Source organism: Dendrobates tinctorius, unplaced genomic scaffold (genome assembly GCF_039654945.1).
Source record: "Dendrobates tinctorius isolate UK_male_01 unplaced genomic scaffold, ASM3965494v1 ptg000293l, whole genome shotgun sequence".
Classification (NCBI taxonomy): domain Eukaryota; kingdom Metazoa; phylum Chordata; class Amphibia; order Anura; family Dendrobatidae; genus Dendrobates; species Dendrobates tinctorius.
This window is the reverse complement of record NW_027361960.1, coordinates 25,723,922-25,748,855: the sequence shown is the minus strand read 5'-3', so window position 1 is coordinate 25,748,855 and position 24,934 is coordinate 25,723,922. Positions and strand designations below refer to the sequence as shown.

At 43.3% G+C, this 24,934-nt stretch overlaps 1 protein-coding gene across 3 annotated transcripts in view; it reads left to right on the top strand.

Moving 5' to 3' along the window:
• The window catches only part of SFT2D1 (SFT2 domain containing 1), a 75,757-nt gene extending 50,984 nt beyond the window's left edge, over positions 1-24,773 (top strand). For all 3 annotated transcript variants that reach the window (XM_073560202.1, XM_073560200.1, XM_073560201.1), the window contains exons 3-8: positions 6,655-6,740; positions 12,764-12,845; positions 13,281-13,316; positions 14,512-14,570; positions 22,171-22,200; positions 24,409-24,773. In XM_073560202.1, the coding sequence (XP_073416303.1) occupies positions 6,655-6,740; positions 12,764-12,845; positions 13,281-13,316; positions 14,512-14,570; positions 22,171-22,200; positions 24,409-24,448 (333 nt within the window). In that variant the 3' untranslated portion in view covers positions 24,449-24,773. The remainder of the gene's footprint in view (positions 1-6,654; positions 6,741-12,763; positions 12,846-13,280; positions 13,317-14,511; positions 14,571-22,170; positions 22,201-24,408) is intronic.
• The last annotated feature ends 161 nt before the right edge of the window (positions 24,774-24,934 follow it).

The window sequence follows — 24,934 nt, the reverse complement described above, 5'->3', positions numbered from 1 at the left end:
AAGCCCACAGCCATACACCCAGCCCCCACTGGCTATCAAGATGGGGGACACCAGTCGCCTAGGAAGGTGCCATGGACATTGGCCCGCCCCTTCCTAGACTAAAAGCGGCACCTCACAGCCACCCCAGAAAAGGCACATCCACGAGATGCACCAAATCCGGCGCCCAGCCTCTGCTCTTTCCATCTGCCCCGATGCGCTGGCAAGTGGGGCAACAGGGGAGGGGCCCTGCATCAGCTGTCGACATCAAGCCCAGGAGCCAGCAATGGAGAGGCATCCACAAGATGCCCCAGCACCAAGCCCACAGTCAGACTCCGTTTTGACACACATACACTAAAGAAGCAATCAACAATCAAAAGGGCATGCTAACCTAAAAACCACAGGTTTCAGCCACTTTGTACAAAGTTGATTATAAAGTATATGCCCTTACCTGTGCGGCTGATGATAGTTAATTTATTGATGGTTCTCGCCAATTTTGCATTCAAAAGGAGACCTGACAACTGATACCCGCTGCCTGATATTCCCAGGCAGCATGTATCAGGCACTGGCTGCATGATTTCAGCCATATACGGTATATTTATCTGTGACATGCTGAGGTGTGACTAGTAAGACAGGGACTGGCTTTAATATACAGTGCCTTGCGAAAGTATTCAGCCCCCCTGGGACTTTTCAACCTTTTCTCCACATATCATGCTTCAAACATAAAGATACCAAATGTAAATTTTTGGTGAAGAATCAACAAGTGGGACACAATTGTGAAGTTGAACGAAATTTATTGGTTATTTTAAATTTTTGTGGAAATTCAAAAACTGAAAAGTGGAGCGTGCAATATTATTCGGAACCTTCAACTTAATACTTTGTTGCGCCACCTTTTGCTGCGATTACAGCAGACTCCCTGAGGAAGCGACGACACAGCTCGCGAAACACGCGTCTGGGTACGTGGCCACAACGCGGGCAGCAGTCACAGTAACAATGGGTAATTAACCCCTTTACTTTCATTATTTTCAGTAGGCATTGTATGTGTGTCTATGTGTGGCATTGTAGCGTTTTTTTCTAATAAGGCACATCCATTCAGCTTTGTTATAGTAATTCTTATTACCCTAGGATTATTTTTGTAACCCAATTTGCATGCTGCTTGCTTTTTCTGAATTGGTTATTCTCTTTACTGCTATTGTATTATCATGTCTACATAATGTATTGTCCTGCTGATCTTCCTTGCCCGTAAGTCTGCGGCCACTATTCTTGTGGATCATTTATATCCATACATACTAATAGATTTACTGTATTTTGTATAATTTACTCTTTAAGTAATGAATCTTTGTACAAATAAATATCTATATTCATAGTATACAGTCATATGTTAAAGTTTGGGCACCCCTATTAATGTTAACCTTTTTTCTTTATAACAGTTTTGGTTTTTGCAACAGCTATTTCAGTTTCATATATCTAATAACTGATGGACTCAGTTATATTTCTGGATTCAAATGAGGTTTATTGTACTAACAGAAAATGTGCAATCTGCATTTAAACAAAATTTGACTGGTGCAAAAGTATGGGCACCCTTATCATTTTCTTGCTTTGAACACTCCTAACTACTTTTTACTGACTTCCTGAAGCACTAAATTCGTTTTGTAACCTCATTGAGCTTTGAACTTCATAGCCAGGTGTATCAAATCATGAGAAAAGGTATTTAAGGTGGCCACTTACAAGTAGTTCTCCTATTTGATTCTCCTATGAAGAGTGGCATCATGGGCTCCTCAAAACAACTCTCAAATGATCTGAAAACAAAGATTATTCAACATAGCTTTTCAGGGGAAGGATACAAAAAGTTGTCTCAGAGATTTAACCTGTCAGTTTCCTCTGAGAGGAACATAGTAAGGAAATGGAAGAACACAGGTACAGATCTTGTTAAGCCCAGAAGTGGCAGGCCAAGAAAAATATCAGAAAGGCAGAGAGGAAGAATGGTGAGAACAGTCAAGGACAATCCACAGACCACCTCCAAAGACCTGCAGCATCATCTTGCTGCAGATGGTGTCACTGTGCATCGGTCAACAATACAGCGCACTTTGCACAAGGAGAGTATGGGAGAGTGATGCGAAAAAAGCCGTTTCTGCAAGCACGCCACAAACAGAGTCGTCTGAGGTATGCAAAAGCACATTTGGACAAGCCAGTTACATTTTGGAAGAAGGTCCTGTGGACTGATGAAACAAAGATTGAGTTGTTTGGTCATACAAAAAGGCGTCATGCATGGAGGATAAAAAACACAGCATTCCAAGAAAAACACTTGCTACCCACAGTAAAATTTGGTGGAGGTTCCATCATGCTTTGGGGCTGTGTGGCCAATGCCAGTACCGGGAATCTTGTTAAAGTCGGTATCAGCAGATTCTTGACAATAATGTGCAAGAATCAGTGACGAATTTGAAGTTACGCAGGGGATGGATATTTCAGCAAGACAATGATCCAAAACACCGCTCCAAATCTACTCAGGCATTCATGCAGAGGAACAATTACAATGTTCTGGAATGGCCATCCCAGTCCCCAGACCTGAATATCATTGAACATCTGTCGGATGATTTGAAGCGGGCTGTCCATGCTCGGCGACCATCAAACTTAACTGAACTGGAATTGTTTTGTAAACAGGAATGGTCACAAATACCTTCATCCAGGAACTCATTAATAGCTACAGGAAGTGACTAGAGGCTGTTATTTTTGCAAAAGGAGGATCTACGAAATATTAATGTCACTTTCTTGTTGAGGTGCCCATACTTTTGCACCAGTCAAATTTTGTTAAAATGCAGATTGCACATTTTCTGTTAGTACAATAAACCTCATTTGAATCCAGAAATATAACTGAGTCCATCAGTTATTAGATATATGAAACTGAAATAGCTGTTGCACAAACCAAAATTGTTATAAAGAAAAAAGGTTAACTTTAATAGGGGTGCCCAAACTTTAACATATGACTGTATAGTGACTCAGGTTCTCCGTATTTTGATCGTGTTTTTGAGTATATATGAATAGTGTTATGATCTAGTGCTGGTTATCTGTTCATATCCTCTACATAAATGTTTATGCAGTTTAATTAGCGTCGGAGGGGAGGGGGGTTTGGGTGGCAGACTCTGACGTGGGAATTTAAAGTTAGTCTGACAGCTGCAAATAATGGAATAAGAGCAGCGATTTGGAGCTGAGTAGTGATGAGCGAGTATACTCGTTGTTCGGGTCTCGCTGAGCATGTTCGGGTGGTTTACGAGTATTTTGGCGTGCTCGGAGATTTAGTTGTCGTGGTCTCAGCTACATGATTTGCGACTGCTGGACAGCCTGAATACATGTGTGGAATGCCTGTTTGCTAGGGAATTCCCACATGTATTCAGCCTGTCTACAAGTCGCAAATCATGCAGCTGAGATGACGAAAACTAAATCTCCGAGCACGCCAAAATACTCAGAGATCACCCGAGCAACGATGCTACTCGCCCATCACTAGAGCTGACCTCTGTTCTCTGCTGCTACAGGCAGAGGCCGTCTGTTTAATACAGCTGTCATCTCCCAGGTATGGTTCGGTCTCCAGAGCCTGTGTCAGTCATGTACTGTGGATGTTGGGAAGGTGCCTATTTAAGTAGCTGTTGGCTGAATGTCATCTCTCTCATGTCCACCAAATACATATGAAAGCTCTTGATTGTTAGGGGAGCAGGGAGACCCTCTGCCAGCAGCCTATGTCCTATGGCAGGGATCCCTAGCCAGTGGCTCAGGGGCCAAATGTGGATCATGAACCTGTGACATGTGACTTGCGACTTTCTGCCAACTTGGTGCATTAGCACCAGGTCTAGGAAACTGCAATGAAGAACAGGTCTCCAGATGGTGGCTTTTGTGAGTTGCCTCGCATAGCGGAGCAGATCTGGATGCTCCACCTTTTGGAGGTGGAGAGATGAATTAAATATGGTATGGTACTGTATACTGCCTCAGGGTGATTTATATGTGGAAGCTTTGGCTGTTATTCCGCTGGCAATGAGAGCTCTAGGTTTCTCTACTGTGAGGCTCGTGGGAGGCTTCAGCTCTCTGTAACTGATCTTTAGGCTCTGGATGTGGCTCATGACACTCTTAGAAGTTGAATACTGCTAACAAGGTAATGAAGGTTGCAGACCACTGTCCCAGGGGAATAAGAGGGTTGGGAATTTGAAATCAGAATTTTAGCCTCCCCCATATGTATCGCATAGTCAGTCTAATAATAATGGGGGCGTCAGTTCCACTTGCTCAGCTATTTCTCTGCATTCAAACGCTTATATCACCTTGCAGTCTGCTGCTGGGCAATCTGCTGTAACTAATACAGTGGATCCTAGTCAACCCAACATGATCTAATACAAGTGCATAAGCTTCTGTGTGGCGCGACATGCAGGCGATGAGGTCTTTGTGGTGTCAAGCCATTAGCGACTTGGTTTTGTGTCCTAACGGTACAGACAGAATTTCAATAGGCATCCAGATCTTCCTGATGCAGACAGCTGCAGCTAGAGAGCCTCAAGGTGGGTAACTCTGCCTTGGGTCCGACACTAGCAAAACTATATGTACAACTTTACCTTGATTGCTTCTCTGAAGAGCTAATACTATGTGAGCCACTAGTGACATATCTACTGAATCTACCATACATTCTTTCATCAGAAAAGGAAAGATGGGGTGGGGGCCACGTCATGTGCAGTGCTTTCTGTTGTAGTTTATAGGACTTTGCATATCACAGTTTCTATAAACTACTCTTGGTGCTGAAGTAAAATGTCAACATTTGCTGTTTCACAGATGGGGATACTACTGACCTTGGGAGTAGAACAACCTGATATGACAGTGTGGCTCTTACAGGGAGTCTGTCGCCAGGTTTATTCTTTTTCATTCAGGGGCAGCATAAAATATGGGAATAGACCCTGATTCCTGCAATGTGACTTACCTGGCTTCATGATGTAGTTTTGATTGGTGATAAGCTCTGTCCGCCGAGCTTTTGTCATTGACTTGATGTATTATGAGCTCAGAGGAATGGAGACTTGTAACCCACTTGTGTGGGTTGTAGAATCCGTCTCATGCTACCACGAGTGTGAAACCACAACCAACATTCAAAAGTGACCAAACATCAGCCAGAAAGCATTGGTACTGAGATGTGGTCCATGGTCCCCACCTGCAGAACTATTCCTTTATTGAGGGTGTCTCGCCAATAATTTCCATCTGTTGTCCATTTGCACAACAGCATGTGAAATTGATTGTCAATCAGAGTTGCTTCCTAAGGGTATGTGCACACGCTGCGGTTTCTTCTGCGGATCTGCAGCGGTTTTGGCTCTGCGGGTCCGCAGCAGATTCTGCTGTGTTGTACAGTATCTTTATTTCCTATGTAAAAAAAAACCACTGTGCACATGCTGCAGATTTTTCCGCGCGGTTTTGCTGCGGTTTACAATCCACAGCATGTCATCCATTATGAGGTGTGAAACCGCAGGGCAAAACCGCAGATAAATCGCAGGACTTTAGTCCTGCGGATTTATCTGTGGTTTTCACTACAAAATCCGCAGATCCAAAAAACTCAGTGTGCACATAGCCTTAGTGGACAATTTGATTTTTACTTGGAGTTATATTCTGTTGTTTAAGTGTTCTCTTTATTTTTTGAGCAGTGTAAGGCTGAGTTCACACGTGGCGTTTTTTTCGCGTTTCCGCGGCGGTTTTAACCGCGCGATTTTGCCGCGAAAACGCGAAAAATAAGCATCCCATGCATTCCTATGGGATTCCGCAATGCTGTACTAATGCTGCGGTTTTTACCGCGGCGGAATCGCTTCTCGGTAAAAACCGCAGCATGCTCATTAATTTGCGGAATCGCGGCGATCCCGCACCCGAAGGAATGCATTGTTCCGCTTACTTCCCGCATGTGGCTGTGCACACCATGCGGAAAGTAAGCAGAACATTTGCGGATGGTACCCACGGTCCGGAGGAGAGGAGACTGTCCTCCGGGCTTTGGGTACCGTATCCCTGTAAAAAATAGAATTTAAAAATAAAAAATATTGTTATTCTCGCCCTCCGACGTCCCGCGCAGTCTTCCTGCTTCTCTTAACGCTCTCGTTCCCAGTAGTCCTTTGCGAAAATGCCCGCGATGGCGTCCGTTCTCACGGGATCGCGAAGTCTCGCGGTCATTCGCGCGACGTCATCGCGAATGACCGCGAGACGTCGCGATCCCGCGAGAACCGACGTCATTGCGGGCATTTTCGCAAAGGATTACTGGGAACGGATGCGCGGGACGTCGGAGGGTAAGAATAACACCATTTTTTTTTTTTTTTTTACATTCTATCTTTTACTATTGATGCCGCATAGGCGGCCTCAGTAGTAAAAAGTTGGTCACACTTGTCAAACACTATGTTTGACGAGTGTGACCAACCTGTTAATCAGTTCTCCAAGCGATGCTACAGATCGCTTGGAGAACGCTAGCATTTTGCAAGCTAAATACGCTTGCAAAATGCTAGTTTTTCCGCGGGAAAATCGCGGGAATTTAAAATGCGATTTTCGCGCGGACTGGAATTCCGGAATTCTCGCGGTAATTTCCGCGAGAGTTCCGGTACGTGTGCACTTAGCCTTAGTGGTTCATGGAACAACTTCTTTAGTTGAATTTTTCTTCTGATTATTTTGGCAACTTTGTCATTCCAGGGAAGTGCGTTACTTTGGATTCCCAATGCCGGAATCAAGCTCTTTGCCATTTTCTACACACTGGGGAACATTGCTGCATTAGCTAGGTAAGCATTCATGTTTAAGCCACCTAAGTACTGTTTTTCTGCACGCACGGCAGTCTCACTATTTACCACCCATATTTGCAGTTCTTAGTTACTGCAGTTCCCCTAAACAATGATAAGTGATCAATAATGTCGTGTGTACCCCAAAATGGTATCAGTAAAAGTGTCATACCAAAAACAAGCCCTCACACATTGCTATTACTTGAAAAATAAACATATTTATGTTTAACAAATTTCCAGATTAATTTTCACCACTGTTTGGTATTTACGTAATTATTCTTTACCTGGAGAATCATGTTGCTAGGTCATTTTTACTTCTGAATGAACAATGGAAAAAAAAAAAAATCTGACAAGCTAAGGTAGAACAATTTTTTTTCACCATTGCAACCCACTTGGAATTATTTTTCATTTCATAATATGGAAAAGTCCGTGGTGTCATTAAAAACTACAAACTCCTCCTGCAAAAAAACAAGACCTTATATGACTATTTTGATTGAAAAAATAAATAAGGCTATTAAAAGTAATTGAAAAAAACAAATGACTACAAAATCTGAAAAGCTTCCAAGGTGTAAAAACAAACAAACCAGGTAACGAACACCTTTTACAGACTGCATGCTCAAATACAGAAAGTTATGCCTTATTTACAAAACCAAGTTAAAAACAAACCACAAAAGTGCCTAAAGAGTACACACATTCCTATCATGCTGCTACATCAAAGCAATAATATATGTGCTTTGTTTTTTTTGCTTAACTTTTTATTGAGAAAAAAGGGTACCAGAAAAGAGGGGAAAAAAAACATGGAACAATAAATGTAAATTACTGTCAAGAATATCAGAGTGTGACAATATATGTTACAACTTGCCAGTAGTCAAACATTTCTCATTACATTAAATGGTGGCCAATCTTATTCCATACCAGACTTGATCAAAATGCAGGCCTTTTGGCTGTTCCAGTGAGGCCTGCAGACCAAGACAGCTAGAGGGCTTTATGCAGTGGCATCCCGCAGCCGCCCTCCACCTGACTGGTATATGTATCCTCAGCTTCCTCTTCCATCATTAATCATTCCATAATAACTGTGTGGTGATGTTTTGTGGTGATGTGATAATGTGTAGGGAAATCATACTGTTTGTGTGTGGACTGTGGAGACATTTGTTTTGTGAGCTATTGATCAAAATTCAAGGGCTGACTAACAGGAGCAATATGATTTACTACTTTATAATGTTTATATAAAATCAGTAAAATATATGGTTTTGATTAGCTGCTACAGGTAAGAATGTTACAATATGCACCAACATAACGTGTATTAGCAGTAAGTAGACTTAATTCTGCTCAAAGTTAAGTGATACAAATTACCGTATATACTCGTGTATAATCCAACCCCCCCCCCCTAAATTTGCCACAAAAAACTGGGAAAAGCCTAGGGTGGAAAATGCAGCAGCTACTGGTAAATTTCAAAAATAAAAATAGATACCAATAAAAGTAAAATTAATTGAGACATCAGTAGGTTAAATGTTTTTGAATATCCATATTGACACAGGAGCCTCATATAATGCTCCATACAGTTCATGATGGCCCCATAAGATGCTCCATACAAAATATACCCCATATATTGCTGCACAAAGGTTAATAATGCCCCCATATGCTGCACCATAAAGATTATGGCCCCATAAGATATTCCATAGATTATGCCCCCATAAAATGCTCCATAGACTATGGCCCATATGCTGCCCCATAAGATGCTCCATAGATTATGCCCCCATAAAATGCTCCATAGTTTATGCCGCCATATGCTGCTCCATAGATTACGTCCCCATATCCTGCTCCATAGATTACGTCCCCATATGCTGCTCCATAGATTACATCCCCATATGCTGCTCCATAGATTACGCCCCCATATGCTGCTCCATAGATTACGCCCCCATATGCTGCTCCATAGATTACGCCCCCATATGCTGCTCCATAGATTACGCCCCCATATGCTGCTCCATAGTTTACGCCCCCATATGCTGCTCCATAGTTTATGCCCCTATATATTGCTGCTCCATAGTTTATGCCCCCATATATTGCTGCTTCATAGTTTATGCCCCCATATATTGCTGCTCCATAGTTTATGACCCCATATATTGCTGCTCCATAGTTTATGACCCCATATATTGCTGCTCCATTGTTTATGCCCCCATATATTGCTGCTCCATAATTATGCTCCCATATATTGCTGTTGCTGCCACTGCAGATAAAAAAAAAAAAATGACATACTCACCTCTTGTCTCTGGGGGCCCGGTGCTGGTGTCCTGAGCAGGCGGTGACAGGTTCTGATGTCACCGCTGGCTCAGGACCCCGGCACTGGCGATATTTACTGATCCCCGCTCCATGGCTGCATGTCGCTCTGTCCTCTCTCCACGTGCTGTCAGTGACGTTCAGGCAGAGGGCGCAGTGCGCACTAACTACGTCACCGCGCCCTCTGACCTGAACATCACAGACAGAGGACGCGGAGAGGACAGAGCAGTGCGCAGCGATGGTCCCGGGACAGGTGAATATAGCTTATACTTACCCCCTCCTGGCGCAGTCTCTGCAGCCCCGCTTCTCCCATTCTCAGGCTCCTTCCTTCAGCAGTCACGTGGTACCACTCATTAAAGTAATAAATATGCGCATATTCATTACTTTAATGAGCGGTACCATGTGACTGCTGAAGCAAGGAGCCTGAGACCGAGAGAAGCAGGGGGGCTGCAGAGACCGCGCCAGGAGGGAGTAAGTATGACCTGACACAACCCGTTGACCCCCTGGTATATGACTCGTGGATGAGCCGAGAGGGGGGACATTCAGCCCCAAAAAATGGGCTGAAAATCTCTGCTTATATGCGAATATATACGGTAATATAAAACTTTAATAACAAAGCAGAATTTACGTTTGTCTGGTAACCTAGACTGTGCGCAGGCTGTGTTGGAGTAGCAAGATTAAGCTGTGGGAGAACTGAAAGGCTCGCACTCATCTGCAAGGAAAACTGATGAGTACAATCAAATAAAAAATTGGATTGCACTCTGGCCATTACCGTACTCCCTGCTCATCTGCATTTTTTTTTCTCAGCTGAAATCGGACTGAGCAAAAAAATCACAGCATTCTCGGACGAGACTCACGAATGCAAGTCAATGGGTGTGATAAAAAAAAATTGCCCGGCACTCGAACAGTGCGAGTGCCGTCTGATTTTTACACACCCATGCCCTTTGAAAAGCCAGCAATTCATCTGCCGCGTACAGTAAAATCACATTGTGGGGTACCCTGACATTTTATTAACTAGCAGAGGGAAAGCGGACAGCTGGGGGCAGATGTTTATAGCCTGGGAAGAGGGTAATACCTATGGAGCTTCCCCGTCTATTAATATCAGCTCACCGCTGAATACTTCGCTTTTCCTGGTTATTAAAATGGATACCCCACAAAAAAGTTCTTTTAGAGTCTCCCTATAATTAATAACCAGCAATGGTTAGGCAGATAGTTTTTGGCTGATTTTGTCCTAGAAAGGGGCCATGGATAATGGACCCCCTCCCAGACAAAAAAACATCAGTTCTCAGCCACCCCAGAAAAGGTGCATCCATAATATATGCCAATTCTGTCACTTAGCCTCTTGGTCTTCCCATTTGCCCTGTAGTGGTGGCAAGTGCGGTGATAGTATTGGGGTTGATGTCACCTTTGTATTGTCAGGTGACATCAAGCCCAGGGGTTAGAAATGGAGAGGTGTCTATTAAGTGCACCCATTAGTAACCCAATAGTGATGGTGTAGAAAAAACACACCCCCAGAATAAAGTCGTTTAATTGAAATAATCACACAGACTCCTTTTAAACACAGTATATCTAAATCAAACCAGCTTTACTTACGTCAACACCCAGTCCACTGAAGCTAGTGCCCCCTTGTAATAGAATTAAAAAAATAAACAACCATATTTCTCACCTGTCCTCTGAGAAGATAATCTATTTGTCCCGCAACGCATCTCGTTCTGCTACATCTAGATGACTGGCTGCATTGTTGCATGATGCAACAATACATCCTGCCATCCAGCAGAGATACTCAGCTTGTGTATGCTTGCTCAGCGTTTTGTGGTGAACTCCTTTCACCTATCTCGCGTTACAGTGAGCGTGAGAAAGTTCTCATGCTTTCGGTGCCGTCAGACAGGTCCAGGGAGGAGTTCACAGCCAATGAACTCAGTTCAACTTGCGTCTTGGGAAGAGCCATGGGAAGAGTTCTAATGGCAGTGTCTGCTGGATGGCAGGTTGTATAGTCGCATCATGCAACAATACAGCCTGCCATCTAGATGTAGCGGAGCTAGACCCGTTGTGGGACAAATGGATTATCTTCTCGGTGGACGCATCTCCATTACTAACCCCTAGGCTTGATGTCACCTGACAACACAAAGGTGACAGCAACCCCAATACCATCACCCCACTTTACTGCCGCACCTGGGCAAGTGGGAAGAGTGAGGCTGGGTGCCAAAATTGGCGCATATTGTGGATCTTATCTCTCTCTTTATCGAGATATATAATATATATCTATATCTTGAATATTTCCTTGGAAAACTGTGTAAATTACATAGAGTAATTTTCTATTTTAATGCTCATGTTAAAATTGCATTGCAGTTGGATCGCAATCACATGTAATTCGGATTCTAAGTGTTCAAAATCGGATTATACTTGCATGAAAATCGCATGACACTTGCATGACACTTGTCCCACTTTTGTGTTGTGAAATCAGACCTTTATTTTCACAGTGCTGAGTATGAGCCCTTAGGTTGAGTTAGAGGGGGGCTGCTTGCAGCCCAGCACAAGGACCGATGGGAAATGTACGGTAATCAGAACGGAGCAGATGATCCTGAAGAGGAAGTGATGTCTGCGAGTGCAGAGTGTGTGTCGGGGACAGGAAGCAAAGCAGAAAGCCATAAAATATGACATTTGGCAGAAAAACTATATTAGTTTATTAGGAGCATTAGAATTAAGCATTTATGTCAAAACTAGTTTTGGATTTGGGGTGGTTTTTAATTATATAGCTGTTTATGAAAGGGAGGGAAGGCATTTTGAAGATGTTTGTAGACTGGATCTGGTTATTGCTTATTCAGCTGTAATAACAATCACTATCATTGAAATTTCCATAGTCCACCTATGTCACCTGCCACATGACAATGAGTGACAGATAAGTTCTGTCGTTTTCTGAACTGCATGACTAACAATTGTTTGCCTTCTGCAATCCTCCATAGACATTTCCACTCATCGTTTCTGCATCATGCTGTAGGTTTGCATTGAGTCCTGTTTGCATTGTTCAAATTTTATCCGATGTGAATCCTGACAGGAGGGAAGAAGGATAAACAACTTGTACTTTGCTTTTTGCTTCCTGAGTTCCACCTCTTAGACTTTGCTGTTTTGTTTAATTGTGCCTTCAGTAATTGCATACACAGGATACAACGTGGGTTCAGAATTAGATTGCAAGGGTATGTGAACTTGGATTTTAAGCTGGAAAAGTATTTCCTCCAATTATGAAAATAAGCAGTAAAGCTCCATTGTAGAGTAAGACCCGTATGTACTGTAGCTGCCGTATTTCATAGCAGATCTCTTGTAATGTCGCTGTTCTAAGAAGGGGGGCATTGATTTCACTTGCACAAGAAAAGGGCTCTAGATAGGAAATGTAAATGTATTGTCTAATGAGTTTTAATTGTTTTGGCCCAGGGTAATGTTTCTCTTTTTTTTTTTGCAACGGAGGGTCTAATAGGTTGTCATTTTTGGCATGACAGGTCAAATACAGCAATATTTGCTCATCAGACTGAGTGACTTGGCAAAACCCAGTGGATGCCAAGTCATTGGGTATGTGGAGTGCTGATTGACCGCCTGTGACCAGATCTAGAATCCTAAATCAGCAGAGTCGGGTACTGTGATATTCATTTACAGCAGCTAAATGTCCTCGGCTATAGGAAGTGTGCACAAAAATATGTGGGGCTAGGATTTTATATTCTTACAATTTCTAATTCTTCTTCCTTATGTCGTTCCAGCACTTGTTTTCTTATGGGTCCACTTAAGCAACTTAAAAAGATGTTTGAGCCAACCAGACTTATTGCAACAATAATTATGCTGGTGAGTAACGAATGCTTCAAAGATCCTTCAGAGATGGTTAGGAAATACTGTGGTGTGTCCTAATTCCTGATTATGCAATGAAGGTGAAGGAACCTGGAATCCACCACTAGTAAACCTGTTAGTTGTATTTCCAGTCATGAAGTATTGCATGAGCGATTTTGCCATGTCATTGCGATGATCATCTATGCCTCACTTCTTGTTCACGTCCACATGCATAGAAAATAACGTGGAGACCTCACTTACCTTCCCATCCCTACACTAGCACCAGGGAACATTGTCAGTAGATGAAGGTACTGGTGGCACGTACCACTATTTGCTGACCACCTTTCAGCTTAGTTTCAAGATCCTACAGCCTAAATGGTAAATGACGGAGCTGTAAACCGTACTCTAGTAATCTCCTATTTGTTCATTGCATTTTTTATTACTCCTGAACAGCTTTGCTTGGTCTGTACATTGTGCGCTGTATTTTGGGTAAGTAGCCTTTTAATATATGCATTACTTTAAATGTAGCATATTTCATGACCACACAGCCTTCAGAATCCATGTGTTCTAAGCACAATGACTATCCTGCTAAAATACAACTGGTCATGTGATTCATGCTGTCCAAACTGCAACAGCAAAAATCTGAGATTGGCAACACGATTGCAGCCAGGTATATTTTTATTTCTCTGAAATGCTCTGGTTTTTCAGAATAATTATACATTTGAAGATCCAGCTAGGTACCATGGCCAGAGGCTAGACTAGTCTGCCACCGCCCCCAGCTGGCTCTTTGCAGCACTGCTAAAGGTGATTGACGGGTCTCCCGCTATGGAACACACCTGTCAATCATCTAGAGCAGTGCCAGGAAATGCTGTCTGGGGACGGCATTGGTGTAATCTTCTCTCTGCCTATGGTCCCTAGACAGATCTCTAAAGTATATTTTTTTCTGAACCTTGGCGCATGTCAGAGAAAATGCATACCTAGCTGCAATCGCAGCCGTGCTCCGGTTCATGCGGTCTGTGGTTTGAGCAGCATGAATCAGGTGACATGTCCTCTTTTCCAGAAGGGTTTTTTTTTGTTGTATTTACAGTCTTTTTCAAAATCTGTGTTCTCAATTATCCAGTTTTTATTAATCCAGGGGTAGGATCATAATGACCTTTCGTTTTAAACTGCCTATATCTAATAAATGTTTTCCCATTGAAGTATGATATACCATAATAATCTGATTGTTGGCTCCAATGATATCTTAAGAATGAGTGCAGTTAGAGGGGTTCTCCGTTACCTATAAAGGCCTTTACATATCTGTCTTTAAGCCTTTACTTTTTTACTTAGCTTCATTATAAAATTCCTTAGTTTACTCCCTATCCTGGTAATCCCTATATGTTTTTTTAACTTTACCTACTGTGGGATTTTGTTTGAAGGGAGTCTCAAACGGGATGGCGCTGGAGGGTAGCACTGCAATCACTTCTCGCGGCTTCTATCGACCCCCCTCCGAAGCAGGATATCATCAGGGGTGTTACCACTTAACTTGTCACTACCATCCCTTATGAGGTATCGGGGGTGATGAAGAAGTCACTGCAGCTTCTTTCCCAGCTGCCCACGTATTGAGTGGTCATCGCCACATGATCTATGTGCTGTAATTAATTGACAAGCAATAAAATTTTTGTGTTTTTTATTTATTTTCAAGTGGAAAAAGAAAGGCCTGGCACTTCTGTTTTGTATCCTACAGTTTCTAGCGATGACTTGGTAAGTAATTTTTAATTAATATTTTTGTCCATCAGATACTTGCTGATCTGTATATTTGATTTTTAAAATGTGATTCCAGCCTGAAGCATTTACAACCTATCCAATGGATAAGTGATTAAATATAAGATCTGTCTATTGGGACCTCTAGTAATTGTCAAAATGAGGGATGCTAGTTCCTTATGTTTACCCACACAAATTTTCACTGGTTTATCGTAGGAAACCAGTTTAAATAAAGTTGTCTTATCTCGGCTACTTTCCATATGCCTTCAGAGGGAATCAAGATGCGTTCTAGAGGTCGTGCCCCATTGTGAAGATAAGCCTGGTGGACTCATGGTCAGCTAGTCATTCAAATAGGATTTATGTAATATTTTCTTTGAGAGACACTCAATCACATCAGTGCTATAGTTGAAGCACTGTTCATTCGTATAAATGTACCAGGTAATAAAAAGTAAAAAATGAGAAGTGGAACATGGGGATGTTTAGATCTATCATACAGTCAATAAAAAAAGTCTAGACACCCGTTAAAATACCAAGGTTTATGAAAAAGAATCATACCAAAATGAATCATTTCAGAACTTTTCTATCTTTTGATATGTCCTATAATCTGTAAAATTCAGTTAAAAATCAAACCCTATGTCATGTCAACCAAAACAATGTGGGAAAATTTATACTGGTCTGATGAGACCAAGACTGAACTTTTTAGCCATAATTCAAAAAAGTATGTTTAGCGCAAAGCCAACAGTGTTCATCACCAAAAGAACACCATACTCACAGCCAAGCATGGTGGAGGCAGCATTATGGAAAATAGAAAAAATTGGAGTTCCGCTCCACAGGACTGGATTTTCCTTTTTTCGTTTTCAATAGAAAATATAGTGCGTACAAAAGAAACATTTACATGGTCAACATGACCCAGTCGACACGTTTCGACTGCACTAAGCAGTCTTAATCATAATTCAAGAATTTGGGTGAGCTGGAATCAAGTTTTTCTAATCGAGGCAGCATTATACTTTGGGGCTCTCCTTTGTCAGCTGGAACTGAGGCTCATGTTATAGAAGCATTTCCATTAAAGGGAATCTGACAGGTCCCTCGTGCTTCCAGAACCCCCAGCAGTTGTCTACCTATCTAAATTCCCTGCCTAAAAGTCCTTTTATAAAATTGGACGCATGTTATAATATATTTCTAAAGTCTGTTTATGATATGTAAATTAATCCTTTGACTAGTCGATGCGGCATTCATTTCCCCACACTAGTCGGCCCACTTAGCATATTATCACACATTTACTTCGTTCTCTTTCTGAACCTGACCAATCATAAGCAAACAGTAGCAAGCTGGGGAAACAGTACACAGTCTGATCTCCTCACTGCAAAGTGATGACCTGGTGGGTCTGGGTGTGATTAACGGAAAGCTTTATTCTGCTTACCTTGTGTGTCTGGACATAAAAAAGTTTGGTGAAAAGTCCTCTTTAAAGGGGTGGTCTGTTCTAAACAAGTCTGCAGTCACTCTGTCTACAGATTTGTGAATCCTCACTGTACACACACTGTGAAAATTCTCCGGTGTCGGCACCTGGGACAGTGTTCACGTAACTGCAAGTATGTAATATGCACACTCACAGGCTAGAATCCGACTAGTCTGTTTCAGGATTCGCAAATGCATTTGCATTGAGCTTGTCAGAAACGCTCTAGTCGTATTCTAGCCGTCACATTGTCGTATTAGACCGGACCACCCCTTTAAGGGTGTACATATTTGTGCAACTACATTGTATAAGTTCTTTGAATTTTTTTGGGTGGAAAAAGAAAAATAAAAGTTTTATTTTTAAATTGAGCTGAGCATATTATGGGTGATCTTAAAGGTAGAAAATATTTTATTATTGTTCTTGGTAAGATTATATACCGTATCTTTCGGACTATGACGCACCCCAAATTTTCAGATGAAAAATGGGGAAAAAAAACTAATGCATCAAAAGGGGGGTCCGTCTTACAGTCCTGAATTCAGCTTACTCCGGGGGGGGGGGAATCGGCAGCAATGGTGGCAGCAGGAGTTGGGCGATTCTTTCGGGGGTCCGATGCTGCAGGGCGATGATCTTGCTTCGATCCCAGCCTGTTGCGATAAGTTCAGCGATGCTCGGTGGTGTGGGGGCTCTGGCGACATTTCCTGAAAGCCTGGAGCCCCCACACTTCTATTGCCTCGATGCTGTGACCTCCGGGGAAAATAGCCGCCGGAGGCCACAGATCTCAATCCCGAGATCTCAATCTGTGCATGCGCTGCCTCTGGCAGCCATTTTCCTGGAAGCCACAGCATCGAGGCAATAGAAGTGTGGGGGCTCCAGGCTTTCAGGAAATGTTGCCGGAGCCCCTGTCACCACAGAGCACTGCCGCACTATCATCGCCCTGCAGCTTCGGACCAGGACCACCCGAAGAATCGCCCAACTCCTGCTGCCACCATGCTAAGTGTAAGTATCATCCATTCCGACTATAAGAAGCACCCCCTGTTTTTTTCTCAAAAATTTTTTGGGGAAAAAGTGCGTCATTTATGATCTTATTTTTTTTAGATGACAAAAATCTGTCATTTTAACAGGAATGTGTAGACTGTTATATATACATATTGACCAATGGCAAGCTATGATTGGCTAAAATGATTAAGTGTATGATATTTATTTTTATAACGCTTTGGGATATACTATGCTACATGTGTAGGTTGACACTCCTTTAAATTTTCATTGCAGGTCCTAAAGATAGGATGGAAATACTTTCAGTATTTTTTTGTAATCTATAGACAAGCTGTGTTAAAAATAATCACTGCTCCCCCTTCTTTGTTGACATTTTCAATTACAGGAAGTGCTGACATGCTGTAATCGTGACATCCCCGCTGGGTCTGCCTTTAAAAATGACTGATTTTGTTTTATTAGTGTTTTAATTCCGTATTTTTGTACAGTGTAAAAAATTGAAATAGACAACTTATTTAAGGCTTTTAATAGAACTGAAAATTAGGTAGTTTAAAGGGTTTGCATCAAGATTAGGATAGGAGATGATATCCTGACTCAGCTCTCTGCGGCATTCCCATTGCGAGTGAATGGAGTGCAGGTGCACATATTCAATCAGGGCTCATTTTTGAGATCATTGAGGGTCTCCATCAGACGGAGCCACCCCCTCCACCTTTCCCAGCAATCGCTGAATACAAGAACAATTTCCAAAGTGTCACAACCGAGTTTCATAGAACCTTTTTTTTAGCCCTTAGCTTGAAAGTAAGGTTAATGTTTAATTACAAAATCTCAAGTTTTCCTTGAATTAGTTGATCCAAAATTAATAAATTGCATATCATAATCAACTACATCCAGTGTTTTGTATTATTACAGCACCGAGTCTCCAGGTCATAGAATGAACAAGTTGCCAACACATTGTAGCATCTATCTTTTTCCACTCTTCAAGGCTGTCCTCTTTAGAGCCTCTATGGAGATTGATATTCAACTTTTCTCTGCTGTCTAGATAGTTTCCTCTGGTGAAAAACAATCTTCAAATCTGTTCACAGATTATCAATTGGATTAAGGTCTGGGCTTTGACTAGGCCACTCCAAAACATTTATGCGTTTCCTCTTAAACCACTCGAGTATTGCTTTAGCATTACACTTTGTGTTATTGTCTTGTTGGAAGGTGAACTTCTGTTCCAGTCTCAAATCAGTTACTGACTGAGTCAGGTTTTGCTAAAGAATATCCTTGTATTTCGCACCATCTTCTCCCTTACTCGAACAATTTTCCCTGTCCCTGCTGCTAAAAACATCCCCACAGCATGATGCTGCCACCACCATGCTCCACTGTGGGGATGTCTTTCTTGGTGTTTTTCTTCAACCCTTCTCATCAGAAGATGCTCCTGTTTAGGTGTCAGCTTCCTTGGTCAGTCTAGATGTCTGAGATGGTTGCAGTACTTCTTTGTTGGGTGGGCGTGTGTCTGTAATACATATATACATTCGTGCAACACAACATATCTATCAAAAATGGAACAGCGACCCACCCATCTCAGAGACATTTAGACCAACCACAGAAGTTAACACCTAAACAGGATCATCTTCTATATATTATAGATAAATGTGATATTTATGCCTTTTATCTACCAAGATTAGAACTTCAGTCCCACCATTAAACATCAGAGACACTCTCACAAATCACTTAACCATCTGCTCACTCTTTCTCTCCTCATTCTCCTAGTCGCAGGAGACATTGCTCCCAACCCTCGTCCCCAATGTTATAGAAAGTCAAACCCCCCAACTGCTACACTCAGAAACCCCTCTAATCTTATTAATATTTCCTGCATGCCTCCTGTCTCTCTCAATTGTGCCCTTTGGAATGCTCGCTCAGTGTGTAATAAACTCTCCTTCAGCCATTACTTTTTCCTTTCAAATTCTCTTAACCTTCTGGCTCTTACTGAAACCCGGATCCAGCAGTCAGACACTACTGCTGCTGCTGGTCTTTCATATGGGGGATTACACTTTTCTCATACCCCAAGATCAGACAATAGAGCAGGTGGAGGCGTTGGTCTGCTCCTATCACCAAAATGTACCTTTCAGGTTATCCCTCAACTACCCTCACTTGTCTTCCCTTCTTTTGAGGTCCATGCAGTCAGACTCTACACCCCCTTCTCCATGCCAGTGGCGGTGGTGTATCGTTCTCCCGGCACCTCCCATCAGTTCCTGCATCATTTTGCCACCTGGCTTCCACACGATCTCTCCTGTGACATCCCTACCCTCATCATAGGCGATTTCAACGTCCCCATTGCTCTTCCCCTCTCCCCATCTGCTGCTCACCTTTTTTCTCAAACCTCCTCGTTTAGCCTTTCATAGCTTACTAATTCTCCAATGCATGAAGACGGAAACTCCCTCGACTTGATCTGCTCTCGGCTTTGTGCAGTGGAAGATTTCACAAACTCCCCTCTCCCGCTCTCTGACCGCAACCTTTTTTCATTCTCTATCAAGAACTGCCAGGCCGCTCAGGTCACCTCCACTGTCCATATTTATAGAAACATACAGGCCATTAACACCTAGAAACTTATGAAGAACTTGCAGTCTTCATTTGCCCCTATCTCCTCCCTCTCATGTCCTGATTCTGCACTGAAGCATTACAATGAAACACTTCAAAGTGCCCTGGATGAATTTGCACCTCCTTTACATACAACAGCATGACACAGACGGCAAAAACCCTGGCACACCCTGCAAACACGTTTCCTGCAAACACGTTTCCTGCAGCCCAGTCTACACGAAGATTTCATCCATTATAAGTTTATGCTTAGAACATACAACACTGCCCTTCACCTCTCCAAACAAACCTATTTCAACACCCTCATCACCTCACTATCCAATAACCCTAGACGTCTCTTTGACACATTTCATTCCCTGCTCAACCCAAGAGTGCAGGCCCCAACCACTGAGCTTCGAGCTGACGATCTGGCCAATTACTTCAAAGAAAAAATTGACCAGATCCGATAGGAAATTATCTCCCAATCACCTCATACCATGCACTGTCCTCCCTCCCCCACCTCATCTAGCTCACTCTCTGATTTTGAACCAGTCACAGAAGAAGTAGTAAGCAGGCTCCATGCATCTTCTCGCCCAACCACTTGCACCAGTGACCCATTTCCGTCGCATCTCCTCCAGTACCTTTCCCCTGCTGTTACCACTCACATAACTAAAATATTTAACCTCTCTCTCTCTTCTGGTATCTTTCCCCCCTCATTTAAGCATGTCATCATACATCCACTACTTAAAAAACCATCCCTCGACCAAAACTGTGCCGCTAACTATAGACCTGTCTCTAATCTTCCCTTCATCTCTAAACTCCTGAAACGTCTGATCCACTATCTCTCTGATAACTTGCTTCTCGACCCTATCCAATCCGGTTTCCGCTCTTTGCACTCTACTGAAACTGCCCTCACTAAAGTCTCTAATGATCTACTAACAGCTAAATCTAATGGTCACTACATGCTAATTCTCTTGGATCTCTCCGCAGTTCAACACTGTGGATCATCAGCTCCTCCTCACCATGCTCCGCTCCATCGGCATCAAGGACACCGTTCTCTCCTGGTTTCCTCCTATCTTTCTGACCGCTCCTTTACTGTATCTTTTGCCGGTTCCTCCTCCTCTCACCTTCCCCTTACTGTTGGGGTTCCTCAAAGATCGGTTCTAGGCCCCCTCCTCTTCTCCTTGTACACAGCCCCTATTGGTTAAACACTCAGTAGATTTTGTTTCCAGTACCATCTCTATGCTGATGACACCCAATTATACACTTCTTCTCCTGATATCACGCCTGCCTTTTTAGAAAACACCAGTGATTGTCTAAACGCTGTCTCTAACATCATGTCCTCACTATATCTGAAACTGAACCTGTCAAAGACTGAACTCCTTGTGTTTCCTCCCTCTACTAATGTACCTATACCCGACATTGCCATTTCTGTGTGGTTCCACTATTACTCCCCAGCAACATGCCCGCTGTCTTGGGGTGATACTTGACTCCGAACTTTCATTCGCCCCCCTCACATCCGATCACTGGCTCGCTCTTGTTATCTGCACCTCAAAAACATTTCTAGAATTCGACCTTTTCTTACTTTTGATTCCGCAAAAACTTTTACTGTTACTCTTATTCATTCTCGTCTAGACTATTGTAACTCTCTTCTAATCGGTCTTCCTCTTGTCAAACTCTCCCCCCTCCAATCTGTCTTGAATGCTGAAGCCAGGATCATATTCCTCGCCAATCGTTACACCGATGCCTCTACCATGTGCCAGTCATTTCACTGGCTACCCATCCACTCCAGAATCCAGTACAAACTTATTACCCTCACCCACAAAGCTCTCCATGGCTCAGCACAACCCTACATCTCCTCCCTTGTTTCAAAACACAAACAAAAATCACAGAATGACAAATGTGCAAAAATACCTTGCAGTAAGACATATGACAGTAGTCCCTTGTTTCAGTCTACCACCCTACCCGTGCCCTCTGTTCTGCTGATGACCTTAGGTTAGCATCCTCAATAATCAGAACCTCCCACTCCCGTCTCCAAGACTATACACTCTTTGGAATACACTTCTTTGGAAGTGCATGCCAATTCTTTGGAATACACTTCCCAGGTCAATACGATTAGTCTCAAATCACTACAATTTTAAGCGTGCCCTGAAACCGCATTTATTCAGACTTGCCTATCGCCTCAGCGCATTAACCTATTCTATCCCTGTGTGGCACAGCCAAAATTTTTTACCATAACCAGGTTCCCCGCATCATGTTCACACATGCTTTATGCATCTATTAGCCCTCTGTGTCTGTACTGTTACACACTTAACACTATGGCTGGTCCAAACAATCAGGGCAATTGTTACCACCCACCTTTCGTGTCTACCTTTTTTCCTCATAGATTGTAAGCTTGCGAGCAGGGCCCTCATTCCTCTTGGTATCTGTTATGAATATGATCTATGTGATTATTGTTATGCTGTAATGTCTATCGTCTGTACAAGTCCCCTCTGAAATGTAAAGTGCCGTGGAATATATCGGCGCTATAGAAATAAAATTTATTATTATTCAGTTTGCCAGCATTGTGTTAAGTAATTTTTGTGTTTTGTTTTCTAGGTACAGCCTCTCTTTTATTCCATTTGCAAGGTACATACACACACTGTTTTTTTTTTTGTGTAGAATTTATAACATTGGTAGTTTGGAAAAAAAATATTGTCTAAATTGGTCTTCAAGCAGAACGGAGTTTTGTTTTTCTTTTCTCATATTTAATACCTCTTAGTATATTTGTCACATGCACTACTTTTTTGCGGCCTAATTATAAATGTAGAACATTTTTGTGATAATTACGGTAAGCCTTTTTTGGCCTAGGTATTTCTATTGTTTGCTCAAAATATCATGGAGGAGCTGGGTGGGGTGCAATCTACTGCTGAACATGGAGGCAGCTCTTCTTGCTGCTGCACAAGGAGGCGGTGGGTGGGAGATTCCTACAGCTGCACATTGAAGCGGTGGATGGAAGATTCCTACTGCTGCACATGGAGGAATTGGGTAGGACTGTAATACTGCTGCACATGGAAGTGGTGGGAGCTTCCTACTGCTGCACATGGAGGCGGTGGGTGAGAGCTTCCTACTGCTGCACATGGAGGCGGTGGGTGGGAGCTTCCTACTGATTGCTGCACATGGAGGCGGTGGGTGGGAGCTTCCTACTGCTGCACATGGAGGCGGTGGGGTGGAGATTCCTACTCCTGTACATGGAGGCGGTGTGTGAGAACTTCCTACTGCTGCACATGGAGGCTTTGGGTGGGAGCTTCCTACTGATTGCTGCGCATGAAGGCGGTGGGTGGGAGATTCCTACTGCTGCACATGGAGGCGGTGGGTGGGAGATTCCTACTGCTGCACATGGAGGCGGTGGGTGGGAGATTCCTACTGCTGCACATGGAGGCGGTGGGTGGGAGATTCCTACTGCTGCACATGGAGGCGGTGGGTGGGAGATTCCTACTGCTGCACATGGAGGCGGTGGGTGGGAGCTTCCTACTGATTGCTGCACATGGAGGCGGTGGGTGGGAGCTTCCTACTGATTGCTGCACATGGAGGCGGTGGGTGGGAGCTTCCTACTGCACATGGAGGCGGTGGGGTGGAGATTCCTACTCCTGTACATGGAGGCGGTGGGTGGGAACTTCCTATTGCTGCACATGGAGGCGGTGTGTGAGAACTTCCTACTGCTGCACATGGAGGCTTTGGGTGGGAGCTTCCTACTGATTGCTGCACATGGAGGCGGTGGGTGGGAGATTCCTACTGCTGCACATGGAGGCGGTGGGTGGGAGCTTCCTACTGCTGCACATGGAGGCGGTGGGGTCGAGATTCCTACTCCTGTACATGGAGGTGGTGTGTGAGAACTTCCTACTGCTGCACATGGAGGCTTTGGGTGGGAGCTTCCTACTGATTGCTGCACATGGAGGCGGTGGGTGGGAGCTTCCTACTGCTGCACATGGAGGCGGTGGGTGGGAGCTTCCTACTGCTGCACATGGAGGCGGTGGGTGGGAGCTTCCTACTGATTGCTGCACATGGAGGCGGTGGGGTGGAGATTCCTACTCCTGCACATGGAGGCGGTGGGTGGGAACTTCCTATTGCTGCACATGGAGGCGGTGTGTGAGAACTTCCTACTGCTGCACATGGAGGCTTTGGGTGGGAGCTTCCTACTGATTGCTGCACATGGAGGCGGTGGGTGGGAGATTCCTACTGCTGCACATGGAGGCGGTGGGTGGGAGCTTCCTACTGCTGCACATGGAGGCGGTGGGTGGGAGCTGCACTGATTGCTGCACATGGAGGTGGTGGGTGGGAGCTTCCTACTGCTGCACATGGAGGCGGTGGGTGGGAGATTCCTACTGATTGCTGCACATGGAGGCGGTGGGTGGGAGATTCCTACTGCTGCACATGGAGGCGGTGGGTGGGAGCTTCCTACTGCTGCACATGGATGCGGTGGGTGGGAGCTTCCTACTGATTGCTGCACATGGAGGCGGTGGGTGGGAGCTTCCTACTGATTGCTGCACATGGAGGCGGTGGGTGGGAGTTTCCTACTGCACATGGAGGCGGTGGGTGGGAGTTTCCTACTGCTGCACATGGAAGCGGTGGGTGGAAGCTTCCTACTGCTTGCTGCACATGCTCGCAGTCACCTATCTTTTTAATATTCCAAGATGGGTTTCTGTCAATATAAGATGGTGGCAACCATTTTAATATACTATAGTGACTACTTCCCTAGATAAAACAAGTGTGATTGCTACTATTTACATGTTATTCCCTATTCCTGTAGATCCTCTTTTAACGTACAAATTTCTCTTCTTTTTTTTTCTATCACAGGGATGCTGTGAAAAAGTGCTTCGCTTCATGTATGAATTAAATTCAAGAATGCGGCAGAAATAATGGCGTTATCTTTGTATCAATTGGTTTGATATTCTCTATCCACAAAGAAACCTAATATTTTGTAAATAACAATGTGCTGATTCCCTAAATGTATAATGTTTAAAGAAACGATGTATTCTGTTTTTAATTTTTTTTTCTATAACACATATTTATGCAGTAACAAAAAATAAGTGCACTCATAAAATATGTTGACCGAAATGCCTTATTTCAGGGGGGTTTTTTGGGAGACACTTTTTTCTTTTTTTTAAGATGCTAGCTTTGTAAATATTTAAATCTATAATAAAAATCTACTTGTAAAATGATTGTACTGTAAATCTTAAATCCATTTTGTAGGAAGAAAAGTGTAAAGCGAATGAATCCAGATGTTGGTTGAATTAACGCTGGGATTGTAACTATGCACCATTTTATGTTTATCTCCGCAGGTATCAGATAACCTGGTCTGTCGATTCGCAGATTTTTTACA